This window comes from Mustelus asterias, chromosome 4 (genome assembly GCF_964213995.1).
Source record: "Mustelus asterias chromosome 4, sMusAst1.hap1.1, whole genome shotgun sequence".
Taxonomy (NCBI): Eukaryota; Metazoa; Chordata; class Chondrichthyes; order Carcharhiniformes; family Triakidae; genus Mustelus; species Mustelus asterias.
This window is the reverse complement of record NC_135804.1, coordinates 93,932,056-93,958,271: the sequence shown is the minus strand read 5'-3', so window position 1 is coordinate 93,958,271 and position 26,216 is coordinate 93,932,056. Positions and strand designations below refer to the sequence as shown.

At 39.5% G+C, this 26,216-nt stretch overlaps 1 protein-coding gene across 2 annotated transcripts in view; it reads left to right on the top strand.

Annotated features, from left to right (window-relative positions):
• The window catches only part of mtmr8 (myotubularin related protein 8), a 52,073-nt gene extending 35,225 nt beyond the window's left edge, over nt 1–16,848 (top strand). The window contains exons 8-15 of one of the 2 annotated variants that reach the window (XM_078211363.1): nt 560–669; nt 1,283–1,408; nt 4,633–4,682; nt 6,101–6,301; nt 7,021–7,149; nt 8,294–8,420; nt 10,542–10,697; nt 14,949–16,848. In XM_078211363.1, the coding sequence (XP_078067489.1) occupies nt 560–669; nt 1,283–1,408; nt 4,633–4,682; nt 6,101–6,301; nt 7,021–7,149; nt 8,294–8,420; nt 10,542–10,697; nt 14,949–15,002 (953 nt within the window). In that variant the 3' untranslated portion in view covers nt 15,003–16,848. Of the gene's footprint in view, nt 1–559; nt 670–1,282; nt 1,409–4,632; nt 4,683–6,100; nt 6,302–7,020; nt 7,150–8,293; nt 8,421–10,541; nt 13,654–14,948 lie in introns of those variants that run through there. The other variant, XM_078211362.1, reaches the window with a different exon arrangement.
• Nucleotides 16,849–26,216: the final 9,368 nt, after the last annotated feature.

Sequence of the window (26,216 nt, the reverse complement as noted above, 5' to 3'; positions counted from 1 at the left end):
GATGCGGGCAATTGGGATTAGCTTAGGGGTTTTAAGAAAAAAAGTGCGGCATGGACAAGTTGGGCCGAAGGGCCTGTTTCCATGCTGTAAACCTCTATGACCTAAAGAAAAACAGTTTTTTAAACACAGAGAATTAGTTAGCTCATCACACAATCAATTCCCTTTCACCAACAAACACGGTCATAGTGAGTTGATTCCAGGTCGATGAATTAGACGTGATTAGATTATGACTGGAAGAGTTCCCTCCTCAGCCATGGTCTATTGTCCAAAGTGATTGTGTCTAATGGCTTGTTCTACACCCAGCTAAAGACATTGGTGCTGTCTGGATTTTTTGTGAATAGATCAGGAGATTCCTATTCCTCTGTATTGATTATTCCTGGATTATTCTGGACAGCCTGACAATTTTAATGGCTTTGTAATTCGTAGAGAACATTTGAGCAATTTGGCTATTTTAGAAGGTGCTATTTAAGTCGCTCTTTGAAAAATGCTGCTGTTAAGAATCTGGTGGTTTCAGCCCAATAAACAAAGTCATATTTGATATATTTTTTTCTTTATTTAGTATGTGAATTGAAGGCCCCATCAATGAGTGAATTTCTCACTGGCTTAGAAAATTCTGGGTGGCTTCGTCACATTAAAGCCGTCATGGATGCTGGTGCCTTTCTGGCAAAGGTAATGGCTAGAGCTTTTTTTTGCAATTCATTTTCTTCACCTTTCTAGCAGGTGTTGAATCCCTTTGTAATATGACACAACATTGAGACTTCAGTTTACAGGACTCTGAGCTCTGTAGTTCTCTAAACTCCTTTGTCTGGTCAGTCTCCCACATCTTTAAAAGCTGCCTTTCAATTAACTTCTTTAGCTACGCCTTCACAGCCTCTTCAAACTACCATTTGTTGTCCACCTCTTTTTTTCATTTCCCTGCACTATGGCGCTTTCCCTAAATGATTCTGCTATTGATTGCATTATCTCATGAGTAAGCTTTTTTCAAATTGTGGTGATTGTTGAGTACCTTAACTCTGGCACACTCCTTTTTCCCTGCCAAGTTGCTATTCTGCTGCTTTAATAGGATATTACTATCTTGGAAAGAAAGAATCGGATTTGTATTACAGTAAATTTTCCGAACGCTCTTGTACAACTTTTGAAGTGCAATCACTCATTTAAAAACCACCTATTTTGCTAATGACTTGTGAATTATTGGTGTTTCCATTAAAATGCAGCATATGATATTGATAAAGAAACTTATTGTTTAAAGTTACTTTGTTTTTCTGTTCATCGTTAATGGCAGGCAGTGGCTGAAGAAAATGCCAGTGTCTTGGTCCACTGTTCTGATGGGTGGGATCGTACTGTTCAAGTTTGTTCGTTAGCTGCTCTTCTCCTGGATTCCTACTACCGTTCAATAAAGGGATTTATGGTGAGGATGCTCATGATGCATTGAAGTGTTTAACATTTTGGCAAATTTGGTTATGTCAAAAGGAATTATCCTGGTTAAGCAATTTATTGCTTGTTTCCTAACTGATCAAAGCACTTCTTAAAATGAAATAAATTAGTCTTCAGGCCAATAGTTAGTGGAATTGCTCCGTGCCTTGCGAACCAGATAATGCCTGGTTGATCGGTCCTATGTTGGTTCATATCAACTGTGGAGTTGTGGTAGGGTGGTGTAAGAGGAGTTTTCTGAGGTGTCCCACTGGGGTGTCTTGTACTCAATTGATCTCAGTGATTTACATAGATGATTTGGAGTTGGGGACTGTGTGTAGTGTGTCAAAATTTGCAGATGACACTAAGATGAATGGTAGAGCAAAGTGCAGAGGACACAAAATTTGCAAAGGGATATAGATAGTCTAAGTGAATGGGCAAAGGTCTGGCAGATGGAGTACAATGTTGGTAAATTTGAGGTCATCCATTTTGGTAGGAATAACAGCAAAATGGACGATGATTTAAATGGTAAAAAATTGCAGCATGCTGCTATGCAGAGAGACCTAGGTGTTCTTGTGCATGAAACACAAAGTTGGCTTGCGGGTGTAGCAGGTAATTAAGAAGGCAAAGGGAATTTTGTCCTTCATTGCTAGAGGGATGGAGTTTAAAAACAGTGAGGTTATGTTGCAGCTGTATAAAGTGCTGATGAGGTTACATCTGGAGGAGTACTGTGTACAGTTTTGGTCTCCTTACTTGAGAAACAATATACTGGCACTGGAAGGGGTGCAGAGGAGATTCACGAGGTTGATTCTGGGGTTGAGAGGGTTGGCTGATGAGAGACTGAGTAGACTGGGACTATGCTCGTTGGAATTCAGATGAATGGGCGGCACGGTAGCACAGTGGTTAGCACTGCTGCTTCACAGCTCCAGGGACCTGGGTTCGAATCCCGGCTCGGGTCGCTGTCTGTGTGGAGCTTGCACATTCTCCCTGTGTCTGCGTGGGTTTCCTCTGGGTGCTCCGGTTTCCTCCCACAGTCCAAAGATGTGCGGGCTAGGTTGATTGGCCATTCTAAATTGCCCCTTAGTGTCCCGGGATGCATAGGTTAGAGGGGTTAGTGGGTAAATATGTAGGGATATGTGGATAGGGCCTAGGTAGGATTGGGGTTGGTGCAGACTCGATGGGCCGAATGGCCTCTTTCTGCACTGTAGGATTCTATGAGGGGAGATTTTATAGAAACACACAAGATTATGAAGGGAATAGATAAGGTAGAAGCAGGGAGATTGTTTCCACTTGATACAAATTTTGCACTGAATTGTCTATGCTCTGAAGGTTTTTTTTTTACACTGATCCTGTGTTTCAAAAGTTTAGACTTGGCATAGGGCAACAACATTTACATCATGAGCTTATCCTCTAATTACACCCCAACCTGCCCTGCAGCACTACCACTTGAAAAGGATGTAATTATAGTGTAACAAATTATAATAGCAATTTTCATTTATAAATGTTAACATAAGAATTTACCATGGCGTGTGTGTGCACATAAAGAGAGAGGAATCTTGTGTATTTCATGTCAATTTTTTCAATCTAAGTTTCCAAGTTTCCACGACCACATTTAATTAATAAAAATGCCCATGTGAGCATGCACCACCCCTTGTAAACGATGCTTTTGATTGGGTGTAAGATGCAGTATTGGAACTTCTGACGACTTTGGATTAGTTTCTAGCAAAAAGTTTCAATTTAAACTATAACTATATATTGAAGTACATTTTCTTCCTTTTATATAAAAATAAGTTGGGTGTTCTTCAATGCAGAGAAAGAGAGCCATCTAGTTGGGAAGAATAATTGAGGAAAATAATTGTGGCGGCTAAAAGCACAGCCAAAAAGAAGGGATTTTTTGTAGTTGGGGATACGATGGCAAGCTGAAGCAGTAAAATGAGAATTCCAAAAGGGAGGCATGATACAAGAACAAGTGGACAAGCAAGGAAGGATTTTCACAGAAGCCTACTTGTGACGTAAATATATAAACTTTAAAAAGGAGGAGAATGAAAAGTACCCAGCATCATGAAACCTGGAAGAATGATGTGGTTGTCAGATTGAGTGGAGTGATGAGAGTGAATCCCTTTGTGTGAGGTTGCAGGTTTCATAAATGCTTAATAAATGGTAGCTAATGAGGCACGGAGAACAAAGTAAATCATTGGAGAAATTGATCCTTAAGTGTGGTTGAGAGTTATGCTGACAGTTGGGCAGTGTTTTAGGGTGAAAGAAGATTGTCTTAACAGCAGAATGGCTTTGGAGGAGGAAGCTCAGCTCATTGAACAGTTTTTGATGTTTCCAGATTCAGAATGAGGGAACTGCTGGGAAGTTTGAATCCAAAGCCTGAGCTAAATAGGATGCCTTCAGTGCAAGGGGTTTCGAGTACAGGAGCGGGGATGTATTATTGCAATTATATAGGGGCTTGATGAGGCCACACCTGGAATATTGTGTGCAGTTTTGGTCTCCTTTTCTGAGGAAGGATGTTCTTGCTCTTGAAGGAGTTCAGCGAAGCTTTACCAGGCTGATTCCGGGGATGGCAGGACTGATGTATGAGGAGAGATTGACTAGGTTAGGATTGCTTTTGCTGGAGTTCAGACAATTGAAGGGAGATCTCACAGAGACTTATAAAATTCCAACAGGACTAGACAGGGTAGATGCAGGAAGGATGCCCGATGATGGGGGTGTCCAGAACCAGGGGTCACAGTCTGTGGATAAAAAGTAGACCATTTAGGACGGAGATGAGGAGACAGTTCTTCACCCAAAGAGCCTGTGGAATTCATTACCACAGGAAGTAGTTGATGCCAAAACATTAAATGTATTCAAGAGGTGGCTTGATATAGCTCTTGTGGCGAACGGGGTCAAAGATTATGGGGAGAAAGCAGGATTAGGATATTGAGATGGACGATCAGCCATGATTGTGATGAATGGTGGAGCAGGCTTGAAGGGCCGAATGACCTTCATCTGTGTTTCTATGTTTACATAAAGATTTAATAAGGAGTACAATACTTCAGAGGAATATTAAGTTGATATAAATACAAATAGTAGTACAGCTCTTGAATTGCTGATAATTGCTAATTTAAATATACAAGGAAATGTCTGTTTTCCATTGCTGGCGAATTAAGATTATCGCCAAGAAATGCTTGTATCTAATGTTTGTGCCAGTGTAATTATATGTTTACTCTTTTCAAGGTTCTTGTAGAAAAAGAATGGATCTCCATGGGACACAAATTCTCCCAAAGGTAATCGGATGATTTTTCATTGGTAATTTTGTAAATGTCTATTGTTTCAATTAGTTTCCCTGTTAGAAAAGTAATGGTAATGCTCATTTAATATCCTATTTGATAAAGGCGTCAATTACATAGTCTCGTCCACGCACTAAGTCATACAAGGCAAAATCTCCCAGATACAATTCCTCGTACCTTCTTAATTAGTTGATCTCAATCAAGGCAGTAGTGAGGTATCATAAGTGTGTACAGGCTCAAGAGCAGAAATTTATTTATTTCTGATTGCTGTCAAGTGATTCCTGCTGAAAAGTACCGATAGTTGAGCATTGAATGACAATGAGATGTACACTTTCCTTTCCCCTTTCCTCTCTCTTAATCTTCCTGTTTCTTTCTCTGCCTCACCTCAGTCATTTTTTATCTGACTGCCGAGGCTCCCACGTGAAAAATAACTATTTGGATGAGCAATGTCTGTGAAGCTATACTCAGCAAGAGTTGGAGGTGATACGAAAGAGAAGTTGTAAATATAAGAAATGTCAAACTTGTGTGACTGTGATTTTTGTTAATTATTCCAGTTGGTGTATTACATTTGTTCATTTGGTGGCACACTCGTTCTAGTTAGAAAGTTGTAAGTTCTAGGCCCAGTTCTGTACTGAATGCACAAGGCGAAGGTTGTTCTTGTTGTGGTCTTGGGCATTTGATTAGGTCCTGTTTTGAAGAAGAGGGAGATGCTTTCTGCTCACCATTCCTTTCTCCTGCAGTTTGGGAAATATTGTTGGCATAAATTGACTTGCTTGCCTACTTGAGGGCTCATGGGGCTGAATGGTCTACTCGTGTTCCTATTTCTTATGCCTGCTACTCAGTTCAATATTAATATATTGTGTGAATTTTGCACTATGATATATTCTATCAATGAATTCAAATGTTCCTTTTTGTTCCAGTAAATTTATACTTCAACAATACCTGGTGAAGGCCTAATATGACAGAAGGTCAGGCCTAATTTGGTCACCTGTCCTAATATCTCCTTTGAGGCTCTGTGTCAGATTTTGTTCGATGTGTCTTTGGGCTGTTTTACAATGTTAATGGTGCTAAATAAATTCATGTTGATTTCGGGGAGAGGGGGGATTGATGTAGTGCATCCAAGGTTCCTGCCCCTGATCACAATTCAATGTCTCTCACAAGGAAAATGTGTATATGTTGCTTTGTGTGAGGACAGAATTGAGTTTGGATAGTAGAACAGCCTATAGTAATGCAGGCTTGCATGTAAAGAATACTAATTTGGACAAGGCCTCAGATGTGGCCATCACATGTGAAAACATCTCCCAACCCTTCAGGTAAGGAGTAAAGTAGGTTGGGGAGGAAAATAAGTATTTCAATCATGAATTCCATTTTATGTTAGGTTGGAGATTCTCAGTTTCTTTTTTTGCCATTCACAGATGTGGGCATCTGGAAGGTGACCCTAAAGAAGTTTCTCCTGTATTTACCCAGTTTCTTGAATGCACCTGGCATCTGATGGAACAGTTTCCTTGTGCTTTTGAGTTTAATGAGAGGTATCTGCTGGAGATCCATGACCATGTCTTCTCCTGTCAATTTGGCAACTTCATTGGAAACTGCCAGAAAGAACGTCAAGAATTAAAGTGAGTTTAAAGACTATCCATATTATAAATAAGCTAGAGCACAGCCATTATGGTTCAGAAAGCTGTAGTGAATTTGTGTTTATTTCTAAACTAATGTTGTCATAACATAACTAACAATTGTCATAAGTAACATGTTTGAAATTGGCTCTGGATCCCATTTATATATTTATACTGGCTAGTTATAACTATCTAGCCCAATACAACAAACGTCTTGACTAGCATAATTAATTTGCAATGACAACCTAAAGGATGAAATAAAACCAGAACTCATGAATTAGCTGTTCTCAGCCAGGGCAAATAGGAGTGTTACAGGAAAAACACAAGCCCTGAATAGAAAACAACTTGCACTCATCTTGAACATAACATGCATGTGTGTGCGTGACAGGTGAAGTCATGGTTAGTTTGGTCTATGATGTTCTCCACATCATAGCCTGTTGATAGTTGCTGAATAAGCACAAATTGCAAAGTGGTTATTTGGGTGAGATAACTGATGCAACAATTGTGCAACTCTTTCTCAGTACTATTTTGCTCCTTTTAGGAGAAAAATATTGAATTTGATTTGGGAGGAGCACTTCAAGGCCAATTTTCATAAGCATCAGCATGTTTTAAAATAATTTGAAAGCCTTACAACTGCGCTATAAACTTTAAAATGTCCAATCCAATTAGGTGTTTAGATTGCTGTATGATTTTAGAAATTATTTGTTTTTTGTGCTTTATAGATTTCAAGAGAAAACTTATTCTTTGTGGCCATTCCTATTGGAGAAGCAATACCTGTACCAGAATCCCCTATATAAACCCAGTGCAGTAAATGTAGTATTGAAGCCCATTACCGCCCCTTTTAACTTCAAGTAAGTGTATTTCAGGAATCTGAAATTACTTTTTACTACTTTGCAAGAGTTTTGAAGTATTTTTGAGAGTAATATCTTGATCAGTTACTCGTTGAAGGCAGTGCCTTGTGTAACAACACTAGGCCGTAAATATTAAGGTCAACATGCATGTTTGCGTTTGATTCTGTATTTGGGTTTTGCTTGTGTAATGCTCTTCACATTTGAGTGAGACTTGCATGAAGAATGGCTACTTGGCCGAGTGAGAGTAGCATCTATGAAACTATAGCCAGTATCAGTCAGCACCTTAAAGGGAAACAAATAAAAAACAGTACACCATTTCTGACAACCTGATGTATATTTACAGAAACAAAAGCAAAAAAAAGTCATCCAGACCTGCAGTATTGGCTCTATTCTTTCCAGAGATGCTGTCAGAGCTGCTGAAATATTCCAGCATTTTCTGTATATGTTTGATTCCAGCATCGGCAGTAATTTGCTTCTATTATATATTTGCATCTTGTAAGAAAGTGCAACGTTGACTGTGTCCATCTTCCTACTGATGAAATAATTTTATTTCCCTTTTTTTAACATGGGTCAAGTGTGGGATTTAAAAAAAACGCTTACACTCATGTTGTACTCCATTTGAAAGAATTGGCAAACATTTTCCTCCTTTGCCTATGCTGCTTTTCAGCTAATGCTGAGACACTGTCCTTCAGTGACTAACCTGACATTTTCTCCATTATTGAATGCCTACTCCATCACTATGATCAATATGTCCAGCGTGCTCTGGTTTTGTGCTTTGGTGTGGAGATGCCGGCGTTGGACTGGGGTGAACACAGTAAGAAGTCTCACAACAACTTTGTGCTTTGGACCATCAACAAACTATGCAATTGTGATGGATTGAGTGATTTTAATTGTCATTTAATCAAAGGATAGCCTCTTTTATTGAGTCCCTAATATGTTGGCTATTCATGTTTAATTGTCATACTTTTGATTTAGAATAAAAATAAGTTGATCTTCTGAGATTCTCTTTTACTTAGTCATATATTCTTTGAAAATCCTCGGATGTTATGCATTAAACAGTACCTAATGGTGCTTTTATTGCAAATGTTTACTGCCATTTGTTGAAGTGCCACCTTCTTTATAAGACATGATCTGTTCTCTTAAGGTTCTGGTGTGGTATGTATAATCGTTTTGATAGAGGAATGCAACCAAGACAATCGGTCCTGGATTGTCTACATGTTTCAATGAAACAGAAAGTAGAGCTGGAAGGAACGGTAGCAGATCTGAACCAGGTAAGAAATTTTAAATTGTGCTCCTGGGACTCCATGATACAAGGCACAGCTTGATGTCGTATCAAGTTATACAAATCCTAGATTCAGATTGCATTCTGTACTGAGATTTGGTGCTACATTTGGCCTTGGTGCTTGTGTTCTACAGTCAGTGTCCCTACTCAACGTGGTGTGCATTCACTTCCCTTAATCTCATGATTACGAGTCGGACCATTCTGTGGCATGCGTGTGGATTTCCTGGGGCTCTCTTGTACTGACCTCTTTTCTGCCGGAACTACAGCTAGTACAACCTAACAAGATTCACTCCCTGTCCTACAATTTTCTACCTCTAGGCACTTTCTTCATCTTGCAGAACAAAGACAACACATTTTAAAAATCTGTATTTGTATTAATTTGTGTTTGTGCAGTATTGCCTTCATTTGGTATCTTATTCACATTCATGCTACTCGAAGAATTATAGTGATTTGTCGTGTTCATGTCAGCACTCTTTAGGAGCAACTCAAGTGATCCCACCTCCTTTTTTCCTGTAACCCTGCAATGCTTCTCCCTTCAGGTGCTTATCCAATTTCCTTTGAAAGCCACAATTGATTCTGCTTCCACCACACACTCGGGTGATGTGTTCTAGATCCTAACCACTTATTCCACTGATTCTTTTGTCAATCACATTAAATCAATGCCCTATGAGTCTCAACCCTTCCACCAATAGAAATAGAATGGGCACGGTGGCAGTCGTTAGCACTGCTGCCTCACAGCAGCAGAGACCTTGGTTCAATTCCAGCCTTGGATGACTGTGTGAAGTTTGCAAGTTCCCCCTGTGTCCACATGGGTTTCCTCAGGTTTCCTCCCACAGTCCAAAGATGGGCAGGTAAGGTGGATTGGCCGTGATAAATGTGTGGGGGACTGGGTAAAATACCCTTTTGGAGAGTCGATGCAGACTCTTTACAGTCTGAAACATGCAAGATGCTACTTAATGCCCATGGCCGCAATTACAGGACAGTAGGATCAAATCCATGATGACCTTGTTTGGCTCTTCCACTTGTAACATCATGATTGATCTGATTGTGGCCTTAACTCCACTTTCCTAAGTCCTTGCCACCACCGAAGTTATCAAATTTTGGAACTCTGTTTACCAAATTAAAACAATCCAGTTATCCACAATTTGTTTTTGACAAATCCATCCTGGCTTCCCTTAATTAATCTACATTTGTCCAAGTGACAGTTAATTTTATCCCAGAATATTGTTTCCAAAAAATTTCCTACTTAGTGTCCAGTTTATAATTTTTGGGTTTAACCTCACATCCGTTTTTTGAGCAACAGTGTGATATTTATAGTTCTCTACTTCTCTGACACCACCCCTTGTCTTTAAAGAGGATTGAAAGATTATGGCCTATATGTTAGCAATTCCCATCCTTGCCTCCCTCAGGATTCTTGGATGTGAAAATCTCCATACACTTCTTTCATTTCTTCTGTCTTTGCAATTCTCAATGTTAATGAAAATCTATCCCATTACACATCAGTTTAAATTCAAAGTTCATCATTAATTGCTGGATTAGAATTCCTAGCCCATACCTTTGATTATGGAAAATCGAGTGGCACAGTGGTTAGCACTGCTGTCTCACAGCGCCGGGAACCTGGGTTCAATTCCCGGCTTGGGCCATTGTCTGTGCAGAGTCTGCACCTTCTCCCCATGTCTGGGTGGGTTTCCTCCAGGTGTTCCGGTTTCCTCCCACAGTCCAAAAGATGTGCTGGTTAGGTGCATTGGCCATGTTAAATTCTCCCTCGCTGTACCCAGACAGGCACTGGAGTGTGGTGACTAAAGGATTTTCACAGTAACTTCATTGCAGCGTTAATGCAAGCCTACTTGTGACTAATAAACTTTTAAACTTTTTCTATTGCCCATTTGGATAACTTTGAATTGTATCCTCGATTTGCCTTCAAAGTAAAAGAGAAAATTATCATTCAGTGCTGACCAGTTTGTACTCCTGATGCTATTTTAGGAAAAAGGTAGAACAGTGCCAATATGTCAATCATTGTCTTTTTATAGTTGGTGTTTCAGTATATGGAATTTAATTGAACGTACATTGTTACTTTTCTGATTCCTTGTTCTTTTTTTTCTTGTTACAGAAACTAACTCAACAGGATGAGTCAGATCCTGGTGCTACCTTTATCTTACCTATGAAATATTGCATTGAGGAAGATTCCTCCCAGTCACAAGTACTTGGTGCTCCTCAGGACTATTTGGAAGAACAATCAATTCAGTTAACAAATGGCACGGAAGAGGTAATAAAAACTATTTCTGATGAGAGCCGAGAAAGGGACGATGTAACAGACTCATCTTTCACACACCAGTCTTCTTTGAATAACATTGACCGCCTTGGATTAGTAAAGTTGAACGTACAAGTAGATGAAGATAACCATCAAATATCCCAAGATACAACAGAAAAATAATTACTTATTTCCAAACAACTTGTATCTATTTGTTCACAAGTGTATTTGTCTTGATATAAAATATCATTCTGAAAAATTGTGTCAGAAAAGGAAAGTGCCAACTAATAACAAAGGGAAGATCATCCACCATCTGTCAGGGAATCTGACTGCTTAAATGGCAGGATGTGCTTCAAAGGGAACATTTTGCAAAATCATGGCTCTGGTATAGATGCTCACTTGCCAAAAGCCCATGTAGATATTTGGGCATATCCATAATGGATGGAAAATTGTGGTTGTTTTCCACCTGAATTCCTCACATGCTTCTAGTGGCAAAGCTCAGATGTTATAATCTGTCCAGTTATTGGAAGTTTGTCTTGCTGTATTTCTTGGACTTTAAAGGACCAGTCTCAATAAGTGGCTTCATTGTAGTTTAGAGTATTGCTACTGAAGAAACCAGTGTTGGGTGTGGTAAACTTTGTTTTGAAACCTAAACTGGCTGCTTTGTATATATTGTGTAATTGTCCAGAATATTTTCTAAATTGGAAGTTCTTAAAGTTTTAGATAAAATACTTTCTAATGAATAAACAGATTATGATTGAATTTTCCTTTTTAATCTTTGTCCGGTTTTCTCCCCTCATTGTCTTTTAGAAATGGCTTCAAGGCTGCCATTTCTGATATCTTGCCCAAGTGAACATTCTACATATAATTCAATAAGTCCTGATATTCTCTAATGATATTTAAATCTAATTCGGTTCACAGCAATCCTCTACTGCATACGTTTCTCAACGGGCAACTGCATTGTATTTAGGGACTAGAGCTCTGGCAAAAATTTAAGGCCAGCTGCTACCTTGACTGAGATCAAGTAACTAGGCACACAAGAGGGATGTGAGGATTGATCTACAGCTTTATGGTCTTTGCCTGAATTTGGGCGACCTTTATGGGCTAAGAGACTGGAGGAGGTTGCATTTCACTTTATTGTTTTTTTACAGAAACTTTTCTAATTGAGTTGTATTGTTTTTTTCTTCATGAACAGTATTAGTAATATTTTAAAAAATTACAGCTGAGTGATTTGGGAGACAATATCACTTCACGTTTTGCTTGCTTTAAAAAATAGTTTTGCTGCTCTATTTATCATAATAGTGCTGATTGTTTTTGAGATCATATGGAACCATCCGTTCCAAGTTTATTTTTTAATCTCTTGAATATGTAGATTGTCAATGCTTTACTTTTTTCGAACATGTTTGATTTTGTTTTGTGATTTATTATCTGAAAGTGGAACTCTAGTTTTTCCGGTTCTAAAGTTTCTTTATCATTCCCTGGGCTAGTACACAAGCAAACCTAATCTCGGCTAGAGAGCTTTTTTTTTTGTCAGTTCTAAAGAACTGAAAGAGTGAAGAGTCTATGCTTTACAATTCGTTTGGGAGGAGATATCAGGATCTATGAAAATGAGTGTCCTAGATATCAGACATGCAAATTTCTTATCTTCTTTAATGTCATGTGCTGTCAGTGCATATTTTCTATTGTGATAAGAGTTCAAGTTTCCCTGATGGCTTTTGTTTCAAGCCTGTGTAAAGTCTGACTGTATTGTCTGAAGAAAATATCTGAATAATGGTTAGAATTTTCTGAAATGAATCATAAAGTTGTCATTATTAGAATTTTTTAATACTTTGCATCGATGCACTTCTTTAAGACTAGATATTTGATTCACCCTTAACATCAGAAAGCAAGGGAACTGCTTGTACACAAGTCATTGTGATTGATATTACTGTAGCTCACATTGGGTGTGCAAGCATTTCTTAACTGGCTCCTCTACCCAAAAGAAGGCAATCCAGTGACATGTTGTAGAAAGTAATTACTAACTTTCCAGTTGTTTTTTTGGATTATTAAAAGCCATCTTTCAGATCGGAGTCAATCAGCAAAATAGTTCTTAATTAACATATAATTGATAAAGGGACATTTTAAAATTCAATTTATTGTGATGCAGTTTGATTGTGGTTCATTGTTTCATTTGTGCTTTCTGTTCTCATGGAAGGCATGGTGCCTGTCACAGAAGTATTCATCAAGACATGAGCCAAATACGTTAGTGTACAGTGTTTTGTTTCAATTTCCAGCAGCTGCAGTATTTCCCTTTAGTTTTAGTGTAATTATTGTAGATTAATATTGAATATTGTTCAAAAAGGGAAGACTTCCTGTTGCCATTCAAAGTTTGTGCAATTATTCAGTAAATTAAGAACATTTGTCTTAGTTTTGACCACGGTCCCATTTTTGTAATGTCAAAATCAACAGATGTTTAGTGATCAGCTCCAAATTACATTCTTCTAAGCCGTTCTCTAATAGTGAAACTACTGCTGCGTGTATGATTGCGGTCAACATTTCCTCTCAGCTACGTGAATGTACGACCATGCAGCAGTCCAGAGCTTCACTGTGGCTTCTAGGCCACGCTCTAGAAGCAGCCCCTTTAAGGTGTGTTGTAGTGTTGCAATTTTAAATAGACTGCAAAGTGCAACAAATGACCACACAATGCAAAGGGAAATTAGAGAACATTGAGATATTTAATTAGCACAAACCTGAATTTGTTACTTTAATATCTGCTTCATCTGTATATACTTACACTTCTTTAAAAATTGCTATTCTGTTGCTTCTCAGCTTCAACCTTCAAACGTTGTGTAATTCCCTTGTAATGTCCAACTTAATTTTTGGAAGATATCTTTCTTATTTAAAAAAAGACATATTTTTTCAGTGCTGCCGGGTAAATGTTTTTGACTGAATGAAAGAAAATAAATGCAAAATTTAGTTTGGAGATTATTACAAAGGCTCTCTGCTTGTGCTGAATTGATTTCTATTTGTTGCAAATGCATTTTAAACTTGCCAATTTTACCCACTTTCCTCCTATTCTGTTGATTCATTGGCAGAGTTTAGTTTTGCAAACATCAGCTGTCCTCTGCTACCTTACTCAAATCCCCATTATTTATGAGATTCTTAGCCAGAGTTGTTGGTATGCTATTTCAGAGAAGGTGAGAGGGATCCATCAGTTAAACCTAAGCCTGAGCCATGTCAATATTTATATATGTGCATTTCCTGTTAGAATTAACAGATAGTGATCAGAGGAGGAACCGCAGCTGAATGTTTTTTTTTTCTTCCCCATTCTCATTCAAGGCAGGGGTGGTAACAAGATTTGTACAGCCCTTCCTGCTGCTGCCTGAATTGGAGAATAGCATAGACTAGATTGAACAGATCTCCCACATGTTTATAGATTCATTACAGAACGGATAAACTTTACTATTGGTGGAAATTTGCTTCCCTTAAACTGAAAGATTTCAATTGCTCAGTTGTCTTAAAATTACTTTAAAGCACTGACTCCAGTTGTGGCTTTTCTCCCCTCCTGCCGACAGGCTTTCAGGCACATTTTCAACATGCCTCTGACACCTCCCGGTACTTGTTTTGATTCTCCATACAAGTGAGCCATTGAGCATTGGCAATCTTATTCCACCATTCAATCATTGCAACCAAACTGGATGCTGTTCTCAGATGGCACTGCACTCCCTCTCTCCCACCCTGCATTGTTCAGCAGTGATCAACAATTAATGGTGAGAAGCTAATGATATCCCTATCTGCAGTATTTTGCCTTTGTGTTGGTATTATTTGACTCGTTTCCCTTCCCACCTTGAATTTCTGCTCTTTCCACCAATGCGATTTCCACTTGCCTCTCTCATGTTATTCACCTTTATGTCTTTTGTCTCCCTTATGCAACAGCCACAAATGTTCCCATGCAGCTACACACGTTAGCCCTTTTAAGTTACCATGCATGTGTGGCCATGCAAAACTTTAATGGAATTGCACACTTAAAGGTCTGTGCGTGCCAAAAAATAATTAGAGGATATGTTGACCATCATCCCTTTTGACATTTCATCATTTCTGCATTGCAATCTGTTGCGGATATTCCTTTTGATCTTTCCAATCCTTTCCACACCACCATCACCCCCCCCCCCCCCCCCACCTCATTTTCCCTGCCTCTCCACTTGTTAAAATCTGTTCCACCTGTAATGTTTTCCAGTTCTGATGAAAGTTCATTTACTTAAATGTTGACACTGTTTCTCTCTGCAGGTACTACTGCAGATGTGCAGGTTAAGTGGATTGGCCATGCTAAATTGCCCTTAGTATCCCAAGATGTGTAAATTCGATGGGAAAGGGCAGTGGAGAGGGCCTGAGTTAAGATACTCTGTCAGAGAGTGGGTGCAGACTCGATGGGCTAAATGGTCTCTTCTGCAAAGTAGGGACTCTGATTCTATGAAACTGAGCTGATGAGTATATTCTGTTTATATTTCAAATTTTCAGCATCCATTGTATTTTATCTTTCTGTTTAAAAGGATCAAGTTTACTTGTGAAATGCATCATTTTGTCTTTAAAAATGAAAGTGAGTCATGTTATAAGTGAATGAGATTCAGTTGATCAGTTTTATATCATTATTACCTCAGCATTCATCAGGGTTCTGCAGGGCAGTAGAGTACATGAGGAATTTCCTTTTCACCAAAATTATAAGGATGAATTTTGTTTCAACATTTCCTGTCACATAAATGTGATTGCTATTGTCAAAGCAATTCTCAACCTTTTGGGGATTTATTTAATCAGTCCAGTGTGGTATTTTTCGAAAATAAGGGGCCAATGACATTAGTTATTCGCCTGTCTGGTTTGGTTAAAAAATACATTTCCTTTCAAAATATTTATACCTTTTTTGAATATGCTGGGACATGTGCTCTTTTATTTAATTACTTAGTAAGTCTTTGATGTGGGCATTAGTAAAACCCTTCATTCCCCCATTTTCCCTCTCCCCAACCATCAAAAAAATTAGAACATTGAAACCGAAATAGGCCATTCAGCCCCTTGAACCAGTTCCTCCATTTGGCTGGTTCATGGCCGATGTGTACTTTATCTTCATTTATCTGACTTGGTTCTGCAAGTCTTAATGCCCTTGCCCAACTAAACTTTATTGACCTCAGTTTTGAAATTTACAATTGACCAGCCTCAACAAATTTTGGGGGTGAAGGTTCCAGATTTCCACTACCCACTGTGTGGAAAAATATTTTCTGACATTGATCTTGATTGGCCTGGCGCTTAAGGTTGAGTCCTTTAGTTATGTAAACTCTGATAGTGGAAATTGTCATGTGGGCCACGGTGGTCATTCACAAACTTAAGTTGGCGAAGGTACCAGAAGCTAACTGGCCCCAATTTTATGTGTACAATGGGCCTGATGTCAGTTCCGAGTACCAGCACTGGATGCTAACTGAGAACTTCTAACCATAATGATGGCCAGAGTACTTCTGGTGTTAAAAGAAAAAAGCATGCACTTACCCTTTGTACCCTTTGCACTACTGAATTATTAAGCTCTGGTCTTTAATTTGAAGACAATGCAATACTGTCCAATTTTTGTATTTAAAACATTTCTGCAATGGATAGATTATTTTATTCCTATTGAAGGAGCCTTTTTTAAACTGAACCATAGTTTCACAGATACTGTTGATTTCCCAAGTTGTTGTTCATGCTGTAAGGTTCACCCCATTATTTGATTTAATAAAGCCAATCTCACTCCCCACCTGTTGTCATTTGCATAGTTCTTTCCCCGTAGGGAACACTATCAGAAATGGGAATCCTGCCTATTTCTCCTTGTTCAAAAGTGCCGAAGCGACATAATCCCAGCTGAGATCATCTAACTCAGTGCTAAGCAGCAATGGAATTTAGACCTTCTGTAATATATAGTTGGATGATATGCTGCCTTTACCAACTGACTCATTGAGAGAAAATCTATAATATGTCTATTACAAACAAACTTGTTTGTGTGGCGTAAAAGGGAATAGTTGCACACTCCTTTAAAGAATGTTTCGTGAATCAAGCCATTGAATATTTTGTACTAGCAATATGTGATTATCTATTTTGATTCCTGTACTTGCATTTGTAAACTGTTAAATGTTCTTTTTGTGAATGTAATAAAAGTATAAGGTGCCTATCTAATCTGTGTCAAATTCCTTAAGTTTCTTGTACACACCATAATTCATTTTAGGTGATGGTTGACTAGTTAAACATTTTTAGACACAAAGATTTACAACACAGGAGGCCATTGTGTCCATGCCAACCAGAAAAGAGATTTGTTTTGTCAGTTCTGCCCACTCTCTTGAAGATGCTGACTGACTTACTGGTGTATTAGCTCTTCCGCGGTAACGCTTTGACTATTATTAAAATCAGCTTGAATGCAAGGAAGAAAGCTGTGTTTAAAAAAAGAACCACGTGTACTTGGCTTTATTAATAGAGAAATGGAGTACAAAATCAAGGAAGTTATGCTGAGCCCTTATCAAATACAGTTTAGCCTTAGCCTTCGAGTATTGTGTTCCGTTCTGGCTACCACTTTGTGGGAAGGGTGGCAAGGATTTGAAGAGGCTACAAGGGAGTCCTTAGAATGGTACCAGGGGTGTGAGACTTCAGTTGTGCAGATAGTCTGGAGAAACTAGAGTTGTTTGCTGCAGAGGAGAGGGAGAATAGATTTGATAGATGTGTTCAAAATCATGAGCAAAGAGAAGCTTCTTCCAGTGACAGAATCAAGAACATATGTTTATGGTGATTGGCAAACGAACCCAACACCTTTTTTTACACAGTATGGTTTTGTAATTTGGAATGTAATGTACCTGAAAAGGTGATGTTGCAGATTCAATAGAAACATTCAAAAAATAATTGGATGTTAGAAAGGACAGAGGGTGGAGAATACAGGGCTAAGGGGGATGAGCAGGGATAGAGAGATGAATTGGATAGCTCGTTCAGAGCTGACATAGCAACGATGGCCTGAGTGCTGCTATATCATTCAATGGATATCAAGTTAGATATTAAATTAACTGGTGGATGAATTATAGGCTTAGAAAGCTTGACTATTAATTAGTCAAAAAGCACTATTTTAATTGCTTAAAAGTGCTTGAGCTGCAATACCTGATGAGAGATGTGCTCTTAGTTTGTATGAAAGCCTTTAAGATATCGCTGTTACCTAGGTAATTTTCACACCTTGACAAAAACACTTCTTAAAATAGAGCTTAACTCATCGGCAAAATGGGTTAACATATCAGCTTTTATAAAGCAGGATAATGCTTAAATGAGTGAATTCAGACTCCTGCAATGTAATATCTTATTCACTTAAGGTCAGCGACCGCTGTTTTTATTTTCCAGGAATAGGTTTGTGTGTTTGGCTTTCTAGGACTTCACTTTACCAGAATCCGTAATTAATCTCTGCTTTGCTTTCACTGAATAATTTATGTCATTATCTGCTTCAAATGTTCACTCTGCAATCAGAAAATGCAATAGTTCCTTCCTTTATTGCCAAAGCTTTCCATACTGGAACAGTTTATCCCAGTTCTTCTCTATGAATTTCTAATAGGGAAATAAGTGCTCTCTCTTCACCCTGTCAAATGCCTTCATAATCTTGTATGTAAGGCTGTTAAAGAGTACGGGATCCTTGACTTATAAAAGGAGAAATGGATTAGTTAAGGAAGGAAGTTCATAGAATCCATATGGTGCAGAAGGATGCCATTTGGCCTGCACTGACAACAGTCCCTCCCAGGCCCTATGTCTGTAACCCAACGTGTTTACCCTGCTCATCCCACTGACACTAGGGCAATTTAGGATGGCCAATCAATCTAACCCACACATCTTTGGACGATGGGAATAAACTGGAGCATTCGGAAGACATGGGGAGAACGTGCAAACTCCACACAGACAGTCACCAAAGGCCAGAACTGAATGTGGGTCCCTGGTGTTGTGAGATAGCAGTGCTAACTACTGTGCCACCATGCCACCCCATGAAGCTAAGATAAACTTTCGTAAATCACTGGATTGGTCTCAGAGCATTGTGTCCAATTGCAGGCAAGACACCTGTTCCAAAAGGTATCATTTAGCACCTCTCAAAATGTCACCCACTGGCCTTATTTATTACATTATTAGTTTTGATGTGAACAATGACTTTTGGTTGTTCCTTTCAAAGTTTTTAAATTTCTCATATTTATTCTTTTGTGAGCAATGGTGTGGAGATGCCGGTGTTGGACTGGGGTAGGCACTATAAGAAGTCTCACAACACCAGGTTAAAGTCCAACAGGTTATTTGGTAGGAGGAGGAATTTTCGGAGCGCTGCCCCTTCACCAGGTGACTTTAACCTGGTGTTGTGAGACTTACTGTGTGAGCAATGTCAGCACAGTGATATTTATTGCATATGTTAGTTGTCCTGTGTTGCTTTGGTCCTTTAAAACACCCCTTGGAACCTACTTCTTGGTCTTCTGATCTAATATCTCCTTATATGGCATGGTGTCATATTTTGCTGTATAATGCTCCTTGTGATGCACTTGGGACGTTTCATTCTATTAAAGGTGCTTTATAAATATGAGTTGTTGTAAATAACGTAAAAGGATTCTGTTTAATGGCTCTACTGAGTGTATTTTATTTCTTCCTTCCCCATTCCACCTTTTGTGTTTTATGGCTCGGCAATATAAAGAAAAATTACCAGTTTCTATGAATAGCTTAATTTACAAGTGTTTTCTGGAATATCTGCTCTCGTGTTTGCAGCTTCTTGTTTCAGTTAATTGCTGTTTCGCTAACCATACCCACATGTTTGACTAACAGCAAAGAGAATGATCAACAGACACACACATTCAAACACCAAACAGTTGAACAATTGACTACATCTTTTCCCCTTGTAAAGTTGAGTGAACTGATTTTAAACTGTAAACAACAAACATGTGTACATCTTAAGGCTTCAGAATGTGCATTTACTCTTAAGTACAGAAATAGTCTTTGAGATATGAAGGTTGTTGATGGCATTGAGAGATACGAATTTGATGTTGTGATTCCATGTGATCAGCTCAATGAGATGGATGATCAACATTACGGTTGCTTGTCAGAAAAGGTCATGTATCCTCATAATCAGTGTCATTGGAATATCCTGGTCTGCTCATTATCAAGTGAAATTCCTTCCATTCTGTTGTCATCCAACAGTTAAGTGTTGGTACCTGTGCTTTGGTCCTGATAGAGATGATGCGGGTTTGTGGTTGTGATTTGGTCATTTGATGCAAACCAAATCTCCAACTTCAAATGGTGGTTTCCTTGTGCCTGTTCGCTTGTCAAGTTATGCTTTTGTCTTTACCTTGTCACTTTGTAATTTCTCCTGCTTTCACCCTGACATTCTCATTGGATAACAGTGAAAGCTTAATGATGGGGAGGCGATGGCCGACTGGTATAATTGTTGGACTATTAATCCAGAAATTCAGATAATGTTCTGGGGACCCGGGTTCGAATCTGGCCGTGGCAGATGGTGGAATTAGAATTCAATTTTTAAAGAAGTATCTGATATTAAGAATCTATTGATGACCATGAAACCATTGTTAATTGTCAGAAAAACCATCTGGTTCACTAATGCCCTTTAGGGAAGGAAATCTGCTGTCCTTACCTGGTCTGGCCTACATGTGACTCCAGCAATGTGATTGATTCTCAACTGCCCCCTGAACAAGGGCAACTAGGGATGGGCAATAAATGCTGACCAACCACTGACGCCCATATCCCACAAATGAATTTTAAAGAAAACACGTGAAAGTTATGACCAGTCGTAAGTGTACCTGTTGTCTTTCTGGTCAGTGTGTGGGGTAGATTGATATGTGTGAAGTAGGTTATGAATGATGGTCTAAACATTTTCCCCTCTGCAATACTAGCTCTCATTGTCCTTTATCACCCTGTTGAATATTTAATGCCATCTTTCGATTGCAGGTTTTGTCGCATGTCAGATGGAGGTGCGTTGAAATGAGCAAGCAATGGCTGCAGTGCTATTTTCACTTTTAATATGTCAAACATCTCATAGAAACTTACAAAATTCTAACCGGATTAGACAGGGTAGATTCAAAAAGAATATTCCCAATGGTGGGGGGAGTCCAGAACTAGGGGTCATAGTTTGCGGATAAGGGGTCAACTTTTTAGGACTATGATAAGGAGAAATTTCTTCACCTGGAGAGTAATGAATCTGTGGAATTTGCTACCACAAGAAGTAGTTAGGCCAAAGCGTTGTCTGATTTCAAGAAGAAATTAGAGATAGCTCTTGGGGCTAAAGGGATATGGGAGAAGGTGGGATCAAGATATTGAATTTGATGATCAGCCATGATTGAAATGAATGGTGATACAGGCTCAAAGGGCTTAATAGCCTACTCTTTCTTCCTTCTTTCAATGTTTCTATGTTTAAACGCTTTTCTGCAATTGTCTATTCCTATTGTGCATCTTTACACAGCTTTTGAAGAGGACCTGCAATCTCTTGAATACTTACGGATGAATCTGTGATAAATGTTAGTAGCACTCAGGAATTAGACCACCTTATCACATTGGACCAGTTTGGAAGTGCATAAATGACTTTGACATTGTCTTGTGTAGGCTTTTCTCTAGTTGAAGTAAGTCTGCACCCTAGATAATTAGTTTCTGATGCTGCGAGTGGGCATTTATCCTTGTTGAGTGTCAAATTGTGTTGTACCAGTCGAGTGGAGATAGTTGCTGATCATGTTCTCTGTCGCTTCTATGGACAATAACATTGTCAAGTAGACTGAGCGTCGCCTCAATATCTAACAAGACTGAAGAAATGATCTTCTGGAGTGAGCTGTTGCTGAGCTTTGTCCATAGGGTAGTTAGTGCTAGATAACAGGCTGTAAGATATCGGCTTTGCTCTGCTTGTGGTATCTGAATTTAACTCCAATACATGTCAAGCTTTGTGAAGACTGTGGCATCATGAAATGATGGTGGATGGTTCTTGGATCATGGGAAGTGAATAGTTGCCTGGAATGATTGCTTTGTTGACCACCTTAAGGTCGATACAATCTAAGTTTGCTATTTTTGATTTGTAAAGTGACTTAGTTCATTAACCACAGCAATGAATTGATTTGTTCAATTATTCCATCAGCTCCAAGTTGTGCCAGCTCCTGTGACACCTTGGCATAGATTGCAAATCTATGGGACAAATCTAAATAGGGTGGCACGGTGGCACATTAGCACTGCTGCCTCACAGTGCCAGGGACCCAGGTTCGATTCCCAGCTTGGGTCACTGTCTCTGCAGAGTCTGCACGTTCTTCCCATGTCTGCGTGGGTTTCTTCTGGGTGCCCTGGTTTCCTCCCACAGTCTGAAAGACTGCTGGTTCGGTGCACTGGCCATGCTAAATTCTCCCTCAGTGTACCCAAACAAGTGCCGGAGTGTGGCGAATTGGGGATTTTCACAATAACTTCATTGCAGTGTTAATGTAAATCTGCTTGTGACTAATAAATGAACTTTACTTTATAAATATTAGCTATCTCAAATTTTTCAAAACCAGCAGAATTGATTTGTCAACACAAGGAGCATGACAGTACCCTTTAATCTCTCCACATCTAGTAAATAAAGAAAGATAGATTTGTGCGGAGTCAGTGATCACATTAATATGTGCCCTGGTAGGATCTTCAAGTTGGAAGTCAAACTTATCGAAAACATTTACTCCCATAAGGCCTTTGCAACGTAGAGCATAAACCTGTCTGGAATGATGTTTTTGTAGTGTGCTGGATCTGTGATTGTTCCCAAAACCAGAAGGATCGTTCGTCATCATAAACTTGAAGAATGTCTGTTGTAGGCATGAAAGAAAGTTATGAAAAACACCGATGGTAGAGTTTGTCACTCATTCTTTCACCCTGACATTGGTGAGGAACAACACTCAGATGCCCATAATCTTGACTGAGCATTCCTTGAAATGATCTTGTGTTTTATAGTTTGCGATGGTGTACACATGCTATACTTCACTCGTGGGAATAGATTCCTCCGTACGTTGAACTGACGAAACTGCCTCCTTCAATAACATTTCACTTTAAAGACAACTCGAGTTAGACATGGTGTTGTGAATTGGTGAGTGCCTGCACAATTTTTGAAGCTATCTGACTGTTTTGAGTTCTCAGGTGGACTGATTCGATTGTCACATTTTTTCCCTGTTTTTCAAGAGCGTTTACTGCCGTAACAAATGTATTTTATAAGCTGCTCGAATACATGTTGGCCACCCACTCTGAGATAATGTGAGAGTATTGTCTTCTTGTGGGTCACTGCTAAATTTGGATTGTCCATCCGTATTAGTGAGCAGGCAGATCTTGAACCTCAAAATCCATTATCCCACTGCGTGGGTATGACTCCCATCAAAAAAAAAGGTTATTTGCTGGAGTCAGCAAGTTGAAACTATTTCGATCTCATTGTCAATTATATTTTATGCCTCGGTGATATACAGAGGGCAGACCAGTTTCTATGTCTAAACAGGAGCTTTATTTATAAGTCCTTATTCAAATGTTTGCTCTCATATTTACAGCTTCCTACTTTCAGTTTAGTTTCTGTTTCTCTAACCGCACCCACAGGCTTGACTAATGCCACAGAGAAAAGTCAATATATACAAAATTAATCAGTGAACAATTGAATACTGCACTAACATCAGGCCTAATCTTGCTGTTCCTGACTCCAAAACCTTTGGACCCTCTCCTGGCTTCTCCTCTTCACCCCAATATTCCAAGTCCTGATACTTAAACTGCTCTGGCATTGCCAGCCTATTAATTATAAAGATGTAAGAGACAAGGCAAGTTCAATTAAAAGTGCTAGATGGATGATACCACTTGATCATCTTCTGCTGTCATCATTATCATAAATGCCAGTGTCCAATTCCATCTGATATTAAGAAGTGGGTGAGTCAACTGGACGCAATAAAGGCTATGTGTCCTTACAACATCTTGGCAGCAGTAACTACTTCCCTATAGCCAAGAGGTTCCACTACATCTATGGTACTAGCATCGACCTAACAATGTGGAAGATTGCCCAGGTATTCACAAGAAAGGATCTAAAGTGACCAATTGCAGCCCTATTAGTCTCTTTGAGATGATCAATAAAGCATTCATTATTCTGTGTCTGCAGTCTGCATTCACCATGCCTGACAACAGGAAGGTCCAAGTTTCCGGGAAAGCCTAAAAGAAGCCGCAAACAAAGAGTGGCAAGAAGAGGAGGAAGTTCAGGAAGGAGTTATGCCATCTACATCTATAAAGTAATGAAGCAGGTTCACCCTGACACAGGCATCTACTCCAAGGCCATGAGCATCATGAACTCACTCATCAATGACACTTTGAGTGCTTCGCAGGTATGGCTTCCTGTCTGACCCACAACACCAAGCTGCTGCACAATCAGCTGCTGGGAGATGGTGGCACAGTGGTTAGCACTGCTGCTTCACAGCACCAGGTATTCAGGTTTAATTCCATCTTTGGGTGACTGTGGAATTTGCACGTTCTCCCCGTGTCTGCGTGGGTTTTCTCTGGGTGCTCTGGTTTCCTCCCCTATTCCAAAGATGTGCAGGTTAGGTAGATTGGCCATGTTAAATTGTCCTTTAGTATCCCAAGTTGTGCAGGTAAGTTGGATTAGGGGTTGGGCAAGGGATGTGTAGGCCTGGGTAAGATGCTGAGTCGATGCAGACTCAGTGGGCTTCCTTCTGACCCCTACGTAGTCTATGATTTCTATGAAAGATCCAAACTGCTATGTGCCTGCTGCTGCCTGGGGAATTGGCCAAGCCCGTAGAATTGGAGGGGATAAAGGTTGTGACCAAGTGCACCAGTTCCAAGTAAATCTGTATAATGCACTGAAAAACACACAAATAAGTTCTCATGGATGTTCAGTTTGACTTCTGCCACAAGGTGCTGCCTAATCACAACCTTGATTCAGACAGGAACTGAATGACATCAAGTCAGCATTTAATCAAGCATCAGTCTGATCAACAGAGATCAAAGAATAAATCCTCAAAAGGCCGGAGTCATATTTGACGTAAGGAAAGATGTAGTTGGCAGAGTCAGTTATCATGGCCTCAGGATGTCACTGCAGGAATTCCTCAAGGAAGTGTCCTCAGCCCAATCACCTTTAACTTTTCATCTATGATCTTTCCTCTGCTACAAGGGCAATATTGAGCTGCTGTTGACAATCCCAGCTCCATTCACAACAGTTCTGATAATGAAGCAGTCTCTGCCAGCCCATGAGAGGACACCAGCTAATGACCATCAAAGGAAAGCCCAGCTCGCTTACCTGAATACCTGGTGCTGTGAAGCAGCAGTGCTAACCACTGTGCCACCATCTCCCAGCAGCTGATTGAAAAACCATGAAGTCAGATGGACGTGAAAACATACAATTGGTGCAACCTGCAACTGTTGATGTCTGGTCTTAGTTGTCTTAAAATGACAGTCATCCAATTTTGGAAAATACACTGCCATTTTTATTCTTGATTGTCCAAAGGAAAACTAATGAAATTGCGTGCTCTGGAGAAAAACATATGACTTCCTTGATACAGTGAGCACATTTGTTTGGCTTGTACATGTTGTTTAAACTGACAACCTAGAATAGCCCCCATGGCATAGAAGCTAATGCTTGGGTGCGTGTGTTTTGTGTGTATTTCTTTGGGGCAGTGGTGATGCTCTTACCACCACTGGCAGAGCAGTGCATTTGGCGGAAGTAGGCTAGGAGCATAGGATCATTGAAGAGTCCTGCACAGTAGGAGGCTATTCGGCCATAGAGTCTGTGCTGGCTCTTTCAAAAAGCAATCCAGGTCGTCCTACTCTATCCCCATTCCTTCAATTTTTTTTCTCTTTCAATGATTTATCTAATTTTCCATTTCAAAGCAACAACTGTATATTATCCATTACCCTATCAGGCATTATATTTCCTAAGCACGCATTGCACTTTAAAAAATGTTTTCCTCATGTCATCTCTGGTTTCATGTCAATCAGCTTAAATCTGTGTTCTCTAGTTATTGATCCATTAACCACTTGCAGCAAACATAACTCTTAACCACTTTTTTAGAGCGAAGTCTCACCTTAGCCAAATAAGTAGGAGCTGGGATAGATAGCATCACCATTATGTAGTTTCTGCCTCAGAAATAGACTGATAGTATCTTTGGAATTGGCAGTGGTACATTGATTTAATGTTTGGATGAGTGGGGATTCAGCAAAATGGATCTCCATGCATGCTGGCCTTATTACATACCGAAAGTAAGACCCAAGAGTATCAATAAATCTAAGCTGATGTGTTGTATGACTCTACTGTAGGTTAGGGGGATTAGCTATGATAAATGGATGAAATTACAAGGATAGGGCAGGGGAGAGGGGCTGGGTAAGGTACTCTGTCAGAGAGTCGGTGGGCCGAATGGCCTCTCTTCTGCTCTATAGGGATTCCATGATACTACTCAATGAAGTTGGGTTGTAAATATGCTGAGGGCTTATTTAGTCTTTTTTAACGTTGAAAGAGACCAAATGTTTCCATTACATTAAAAAGATAGTGGCCTGAGAGTGACA